Source organism: Sinocyclocheilus grahami, unplaced genomic scaffold (assembly GCF_001515645.1).
Source record: "Sinocyclocheilus grahami isolate Dianchi unplaced genomic scaffold, SAMN03320097.WGS_v1.1 scaffold740.1, whole genome shotgun sequence".
In the NCBI taxonomy this organism is placed as follows: Eukaryota; Metazoa; Chordata; class Actinopteri; order Cypriniformes; family Cyprinidae; genus Sinocyclocheilus; species Sinocyclocheilus grahami.
The window spans coordinates 421405-430585 of NW_015505919.1; the positions used below are offsets into that span (position 1 = coordinate 421405).

At 36.2% G+C, this 9181-nt stretch overlaps 1 protein-coding gene and 1 pseudogene across 1 annotated transcript in view; both read left to right on the forward strand.

Annotated features, from left to right (window-relative positions):
- The window catches only part of btbd11a (BTB (POZ) domain containing 11a), a 131198-nt gene extending 125851 nt beyond the window's left edge, over positions 1–5347 (forward strand). The window contains exons 15-18 of the mRNA XM_016244953.1: positions 466–547; positions 748–816; positions 1193–1306; positions 2599–5347. Of these exons, the coding sequence (XP_016100439.1) occupies positions 466–547; positions 748–816; positions 1193–1306; positions 2599–2820 (487 nt within the window). The 3' untranslated portion in view covers positions 2821–5347. The remainder of the gene's footprint in view (positions 1–465; positions 548–747; positions 817–1192; positions 1307–2598) is intronic.
- A 2884-nt stretch (positions 5348–8231) lies between these two features.
- LOC107560727 (NADH-cytochrome b5 reductase 3-like) overlaps positions 8232–9181 on the forward strand; it is a 4135-nt pseudogene continuing 3185 nt past the window's right edge.

The window sequence follows — 9181 nt, forward strand, 5'->3', positions numbered from 1 at the left end:
ATATATATATATATATATATATATATATATATATATATATATATATATATATATATATATATATATATAATTTAAATTGATAAATCGTCAATTTTACTATCTTGTAAATAGGCTCTACTTTATTATTTAAATAATAAAATTTCATGGAAAAATATCTGAGCAGACCTTTTCAATCTGCAAGGTCTACGAGAATATGAATTCATGCAAAGTGTCTGGATAATCTAGGAGGGTAATGTCAGAATGAGCTCATTCATATTCATGAGTTCATTATCATGCCGTGACATCACAGCCTGCTCATCGACCTCACACTCGTCTAGAACTCATTCCTGCACCACTGCACGGCTTTCAGTATAACTACATATCTTACATATTATATCTTTACTGAGCTCTATGAATACTCGATTTAGTAATAATACAGCTTTTCAAGGATGTTCATGTTTCTCTTTATGTCTTTCTGACCTCCAGGTTTAAGTCTCTGCTCTCTAACAGACCAGCGGCTGAGAACACGTGCATCGAGATCAGTCATGTCAAGTACAACATTTTTCAGGTTGGAATCTACTGACTCATACAGTAAATCCCACTCAAATTCTTGTCGGTATTACAGTCAAACTATGCTAGCCTAATTCCTACCTCTGTCAGCACAATTCAGCTTAATGACTAAATGTGCCTGTGCATTTGTGACTAGTGCTTAGGTCGTCTGTCTTCAAATGTTTCTCAGAAGTTTGAGAAGGTTTTGTTGTGTTTCAGCTGGTAATGCAGTACCTCTACTGTGGCGGCTCTGATTCACTGCACATCAGGAACACAGAAGTTATGGAGGTATTAAATATTCCCTTCTCTTTCCTCATTTATGATCATAATTCCTCCTACCCTAAACCATTTTTCCCCACCCACACACTAATGATGACTTAATGACTGATGACTTGAAAGGATGTTGTATGTGATGAATGAATGAGTTACGGTCTGATAACATGGGGAAGATTTCTCATGGAAAACACTTTAGAAAAATATCTGAATATGTCATCGCTCATTTGTCTCCATCTTTACCAGATGGAGTCTCTCTTACACGTAGAACTGCGGCAGAAATTGTGATAAATGCTTATGTATTTTAAATTTAATTAAGTGATTGCTCTTGCTTGTGATAAACCTGAAAGCTTGATGAGTTTGTCTCATTGTCGGTCCCTCTGCTTCAAAGCTCCTGTCTGCAGCCAAGTTCTTCCAACTTGAAGCTCTCCAAAGACACTGTGAAATCATCTGCTCCAAGAACATCACAACTGACACCTGCGTGGACATTTACAAACATGCCAAGGTACTCTGAACCATTCATTTATGACTATGCCGTTCTATTCGAATTTTCACAATTACAAATTTCCCCATTCAATCATTTATTTATTTATTTTGTGCAGTACACCTTCTTTCTTTCTTTCTTTCTTTCTTTCTTTCTTTCTTTCTTATTTTCTTTTATTAAATAATAATAATAATTATTATTATTTGTATATTAATATAGTTATTATTTATATCTATATTTATCTATTAGCATATTCTTTTTAATAAAAGCTATAAAACTTTGTATTTAATAATAATTTACAATAATAATACAATGATATTAATAATTATTTATTTATTTTGTGCACTACACATTTGTTTTCTTTCTTTTATTAATAATAATACTATTTAATTTGAATATTAGTAATAATATACAAATATTTATCTGTTAATTTATTGTTTTTAATAAAAGCAATAAAACCTTGTATTTAATCCATTATTATTATTTTGTGCAGTATACATTCTTTTATTCTTTTTATTACTACTACTAATAAATATAATAATAGTAATATAATATGAAATTATGTAATTTGATTTGTATTTAAAAAATAATAAATATTATACATATCAAAACTAGATACTAACCCTAACCCTAACCCTAACCCTAACCCTATGTATAATTCTTATTACAATATGCAAAACAAAAATCACAGACTGAATAGGGGAAATGGCTTATGTAAATTGTATATTTATTCATTCATTATTTTTGCAGTTTAGCCAATTGCCAAACATAAACATCTTGCTCCATGTTTTGTCTTGTTTATACATTTCCCTGGATCAGTCATTTTATCTGTGTAGTCAGGTTTGGACATTGCACACTGTATATTTGTAAAACCCTGGATTAGCATTTGTATTTGCATATTCATGAGGTTAATAACATCAATTAGACTAATACAGCACACCAACAAGAATGCAACCTGCTTTATTAATTACTTGACAATCTGTGCAAATGTCACCATCTTAATTTGCTCAGCTTGTCTTTAGTCTTTAGAAATAGACTACAAAATAATGAAAGTGCATAAGTGTGTGCCAATATTTTTAACCCTTTCCCTCAGACGCAAACTAAACGTTTCTGTATGAGGTGCATTACATTATAGTACTGCATTTTTTTTATTGTGTACATCTGGATACTGTATACCTTTGCAGGGCTTCATAATTCAGGATTAAATACAATTTAATCAAGAAAAAAAATTTCAAACCATTAACAAATTAAGAATAGTGCTTAAATCTCTGTTAGGAATGCTAAGTCTCACATTATGTTTCACACATCCTCAGTTCCTGGGGGCTCTGGAGTTGGCAGCCTTCATTGAGGGCTACTTCCTGAAGAACATGGTGCTCCTGATCGAGCTGGAGAACTTTAAGCAGCTACTGTATGAGGTTCCCGCAGAGAGCCCCGGTCCAGGCCCATCCTACGACATCCTCCACGACCTCGAGAGAACCCTGGCCCTGCGGATCCGCTCCATCCATCTCTCCACTTCCAAGGGCTCCATCGTCTGATGCTTTGCCAAACTCACACCAACCGCTCCATGCTGGCTTTCATCGAGAGCTCCATTATTGTTTGCCAACCGGTTGGAGACATTTCAAACATCACCGCCGTCATGACCAGTACCTTCCTGACGGGATGCACTGTAGGGAAGACCGAGAGATTGCATTTCACTCCCCAGGCTAACATCTCCACAGCGTTGCAAAAACGTCAGCCTGCTAAACTCATACCATTCCAAGGGCTACGTTTACGTGGTGGAAATATTGTCATGACAACATTATGACGCCCAACCAATGTTAGTGCCCAGGGAAACCGTGGCTCCTGATGTCATTACTGCCTCGGCAATGCATGCAGATGGATCGGGTTCATTTTTAGGTGGAACTGTCTTGGGGAATGAATATCATGCTAACTGCCGAGGACAGTTTTAGTAACACACACAAGTATATATAACTCTCCAATTGACGTAATATTGTTAGCCTGCCTTCTGAACCTTAAATTTGTGTAACATTCCCTCCAAGTGACGCTTAGCGCTAAGCAGACGATGCATGTTAAGTTAGGTGATGCAGCCATCAAGTTTCCCCAGCCATTTGTGTTCGAGTTGGACAAAATCATCCACTAGGTGTAGAGTTTTACAAAGGAGGTGTTTTGTATACTTCATACTCACATCCAACTACAACTTTTGGTATTTGTGTCACTGAACAATAATATGCCATCTGTTGAAATCCTAGCACTTGTGTTTAACGCTTTGCGGTTTTAAGGAATAGAGATTTGCTACCTTCAGTCATTTGTAGACTGATCCAACACAAATTAGCCAAGCAATGGTAGACTAAACATGTTGCTTTTAGTTTTACGTCTCACCCAAAAGTTCATTGTGTCCACCAGTGCATTAGTTCTAAGCTATGTTTCAACCCACACGTTTTAAAAACCCTCTAATCTACCACTGTGCTTAGTACACTTCAAACTGAGCAGTTCATCCTTGCCTTGAGGTTGCGTAACCAACCATCTGTGTCAAATAATCTGCATGGATCATGTCTGGAACTTCTGTAAAATACAAAAAAGCTCATTTTCCTTTTTGCGGATGCAGATTTACGCCCTTTGTGCAGGACTCTACTGTTCGTTGCTTGCGAGTCTGTCGAAATCGTGCGTTATTAGAGATGCCATTGCACTGGCCGCCACCTTCGTGACCTGATGTACATATTCCCGGTCTTCACCTGCTGCGCTGCTTTTGTTTAATGTGAAAAATGTGAAGCCAGCTCAAAACAAGCTGTTTTAAGTGTGCATGTTCCGCTTTTTCCTGTGTTCGTCTGTAACCCTTCAGGATGTTGGTAAGTTCGAAACTGTACTGGACGTATGGTGTTACCAGCAGAAGATTTTGTTGGCCAGGCTGAACCCAAAGTGACAGATTTTGAAGTATATAAGGCATTTCATCCAAAGATTATGACATTAGAATTTCAACCAAATACTCCATTTATTGGCACACATGAGATATGAATATTGGATAACATTGGTAGGCATCTTACACATGCTGGTAGCGCTGTCCAAGAGTCCTGTTTTGATTAGAGGTGTGTTGTATGATTTCTATTTCATGTACGGCAATGGAATAACTCGGTTATGAACATCCTCATGTAACATGAAAGGTTGGATTATTACTAAATTACCCATTGAAATACATAGTTTATTGATATGTAGCTGACCATGGAATAACAATATCATGATGCAAATAATTTAAAACTGTGAAGATACATTTATTTTAAAGAAACTTAGCATAGTTACTTTATTTTCTTACAAAATACATTTATTGTGAAATCCCTGTCTGCTATTTTGTGTAACAGAGATAATAAGTCATAATGTAACTGTATCTATGTCCTTGCATTTGCAAAATGCCATTGCTTTGATAAGCTAACACAAAAACTGACAAGGATAAATCATCATGTAATTTTAAAAGATCAGACCTGCTTATTTGCAATGTCTTCAGTAAACCCCACCATTTGTGTTCTCAAAACTGGATTTGTAAAAGCAATAGGCCTACTTGGCACAAATATGTCCATGCAAGGTTAGTTTTCTCGTCTGACCCATTACTTGTGCTTAGCATGGATGCTTCTCCATGTAGCCAAATGTAAAGCAGAGGCCAATGTCATGACGTGTTTGTAAAAGCTGTACAACTCCTCACATAAAAAAAAGAGACTTGCTCTGTGTTTCTTGGCTTCAGCTTTTTCTGCTTCAAGGCTGTTCAACATGCTTTAACTTTCCACTAATGCACACCTTTTGACATGTCTATTCGACAAAAACCTGCATGCTTTGGCTGGATCAGAGTCTAACGGAATTTGTTTGCTATTATTATTATTTCACCTGATTGAAACATTGTACATTGTACAAAAAATATATAGAGAAATATCTATAGAACATGGTGTAAATATAAGGGATGTGGTTGAGTTTAACAATCGAAAAAACAAGAATGTTACACTTGTGCTACAGTGCAGTTGTTCAATGACATGCATTTGTGTACAGTCAATAGAAATGACCACGATTGACCACTGTGTTGCAAAACTGGATTTGTAAAAGCAATAGGCCTACTTGGCACAAATATGTCCATGCAAGGTTAGTTTTCTCGTCTGACCCATTACTTGTGCTTAGCATGGATGCTTCTCCATGTAGCCAAATGTAAAGCAGAGGCCAATGTCATGACGTGTTTGTAAAAGCTGTACAACTCCTCACATAAAAAAAGAGACTTGCTCTGTGTTTCTTGGCTTCAGCTTTTTCTGCTTCAAGGCTGTTCAACATGCTTTAACTTTCCACTAATGCACACCTTTTGACATGTCTATTCGACAAAAACCTGCATGCTTTGGCTGGATCAGAGTCTAACGGAATTTGTTTGCTATTATTATTATTTCACCTGATTGAAACATTGTACATTGTACAAAAAATATATAGAGAAATATCTATAGAACATGGTGTAAATATAAGGGATGTGGTTGAGTTTAACAATCGAAAAAACAAGAATGTTACACTTGTGCTACAGTGCAGTTGTTCAATGACATGCATTTGTGTACAGTCAATAGAAATGACCACGATTGACCACTGTGTTGGGTCGTCATTAAATTTCTGTGATAAACTGTTGAGTCTTTATTGATTGATTGATTAACTTGAGTGTGTTCAATAGAGCTTGTGGATGAAATTGTATATGTTTCCTCAACATGTAAAGATGGTTGGTTAGATTGGCAAGCTGTTTTGGAAGGATAAGTTGATGTGTCAGAAAAAATGATAATGGTATGGTTTTTAAATGGAATCAAAGAAGAAAATAAATAATTAAACTTGCTAAATGGCTCCTCCTACTGGGGAATTTAGTATTCATCAGTTTATTAGTGCTAATTATAGTCAAGTCATTTTATTAAACAAAGGAGTTTCTGTATTCTAAATCTAGTTCCGTGTTACATTTTATATTCATTATAGGCCTATGCGATAAAATGGCTTATTCAAACAGAAAAGTCTAATTATAATAGTAGCATGAATTTGCCGGAATCAGAACCATTTGGATTTAAACTACAGAATCAAATCCCTAATTGTATTGGAAGGTAGCAATAATTAAATTCGGCGAGTTTAATCAAGCATTACGTTTTATTTTGATCCGAGTAGTTTTAAACACGAGATTAAACTTGTTAATCAATACAACCTGCACCTGCTATTTGTTTTGATTGATTGCCCACTGTGTATTTAACTGGTCCTGGACCCCCAGAAGCACTCATTTTGGATGTCACACATTTGAAGTCCTGAGACTTTAATCTGGATCAGAATGATCCGGATTTGGAATCACATGGATCAAGTAATCCATTTTACTTTTGTGCTTGTTTTCTAGATTGGATCACTCTGATCCAGAGAATAATGTTTTTTTTTTTTTTACATATTACCAGATTAGCGTTTTGTATTCAATTTAACACGGCATAACATTTATTTTCTCCATACACTAAAGCATAAATATCCGTTTTTGTTACTTTTTCAAGGTCATTTATTTCAAGAAAAATATGCTACTATTTTCTGCCAGGACATACTGTTTTTCTACCATTTATTAGTGATAATTTTCTGCCAGAACATTAGCTTATCCGTTTTTCTACGGATTTTTTTCCCCCAACAGTGTGCTGCAAATAAAATGTCTCTGCAGTGTATTTGGTTTTTCACCTGATCTCGGATCAGTTTTATAAATCAGTTTGAATGATAGGCCTATATTTGTATAATTAAAAGGAATAGTAGTAGTTAATAGTCTCTGATTGGCCTATTTAGACAAACTCTAAATTTTGTGTTTTAGTGCCTGTGTGTTCGTGTCTTCTTCTTCTTGCTTTACGGCGGATCGCAGACTTATAAGTGCATTACCGCCACCTATCTCTCAAATGGACCATTGACACTCCTACTTGAGATTGTAGATAGAGTCAATGGTCCGTTTGAGAGATATAGGTGACGGTAATGCACTTATAAGTCTGCGATCCACCGTAAAGCAAGAAGAAGAAGACACGAATGCGCTCAGGACAGTTTGGACATTGCGGTGAAAATCAGAGGTAAAAAACGATATAAATACTGTTCAGTTTCTTGCACAGACCGATCGTTTCGTGTCTTTACACATCAATGTATCGTCACGAGCCGCAGGCTTTAATTTGGTTTTGTTTGTGTATGTTTTTTTGACTCTCAAAGCCGTGATTCCCATTCACCTCCATTTTAAGACTGACAGACTGCAACGGTTTGAGTTAAAAATCTTCGTTTGTGTTCTACTGAAGAAACAAAGTCACCTACATCTTGGATGCCCTGGGGGTAAGCAGATAAACGTTTAAAAAAAATTATTTTTGGGTGAACTATCCCTTTAACAAAAGGGATAATTTCAACAAGGTGAACATTGTGGCCCTCTGGTGGACAAAGGGATGGATAGCACCATAGATGCGAAGTGAACTAATCATTCATGTTTCTCTAATTTGACTTTGGCTGCATTAATGATTTCCTTATTTGGAATATTAACAAGGATTAAGAGGAATTAAATTAAATGTTAATCTTTTAAACTTAGAGTAGGTTATATTAAAAAGTGGGTATATTTCAAATGAACAGTAAGAGAAGTGTATAACACTTTGTCATCACAAACCTTTGTACTTTCACTCAAGTGAAATTTACTCCTTTTCTGGAGTAATATTTAGGTGTACTTTGAGGCCGTCTGGTGGACAAAAGGATGACCTATACACGAGTTGACTGTCAGTGCTTCAACAATGTGAAAGAACCAATAAGAAACAATTAACTACTACTCTTTTTTTATATTCTACTGTGTAATTAAAATGTCTACATTACCAGTTTTGACGTAACGCAGCCTCGTTTACTGAGGATTCATTACAAAGGGTTTAATCTTTACGTAACGACGTCACCAGCAGCTAGCCCCTCCCTCTCCAGGAAGCTGTCGTCGTTTTGACAGGCAGCTTACTTTCTAGTAAAGTTACTCTTAGTCCGTAGTCTTGTTCTCCGTCTTCGTTGCTTGAGAGAGTCTCAGTAAACACCTCAGGAGAAAATGTCCTTCATCTTAAACGTGAGTGTATACATATTAAATAAATGCTTGCAGAACGTCGTTTTTACTGTAATGTTAAGTTATACAGATGTTTCAAATGCATTTCAATGCTTCAAAGGTTGGTAACTTTATTCTGAGGGTTTGTTGACAGTCTCACATCCACCATCACAGTTTGATTTTAGCCTTAGCGCAGCACAAGCCCATTATAATTTTGTACATGAACCTGTTTGGTACATGACTGCATAATTAGAAAAAGCCCTTTAATTTCCCTGTCCATAGCTCATCTCTGGCAGCTTTCAGTTTGTGTTTGATTTGATCCGGAGGCTCTTTGGCATAAAAAGAAGACCTGCCACATTACTCTTGAAGACCCTAATACGAAGTATGCATTGCGTCTTGTGGACAAAGTGGTGAGGATATTTTAAAATGTAGTGGTTTAACTTGTATATAAATAGATTTTATTAGTAGTAACAGCTAATTGAATTTCTCTCTTTTAAGATTACCAGTCATGATACAAGAAGGTTTCGCTTTGCTTTAAAATCACCTGAACATGTTCTTGGACTTCCTATCGGTGAGTGCAATATTAAAGGGGACATATGATGCGATTTCAAGTTTTCCTTTCTCTTTGGAGTGTTACAAGCTGATTGTGCATAGATAAGATCCCTGAAGTTGCAAAGACTAAAGTCTCAAAACCAAAGAGATAATCTTTATCAAAGTTAAGACTCTGCCACGCCCCCCTAAAACGGCTCATTCTAACACGCCCCCACATATCTACCTCACTATGTGGAAATATTTGCATAATGCCGCCCAAATGTGCACGCAAAGAAAGAAGGCGTGGTTTCAGTAAC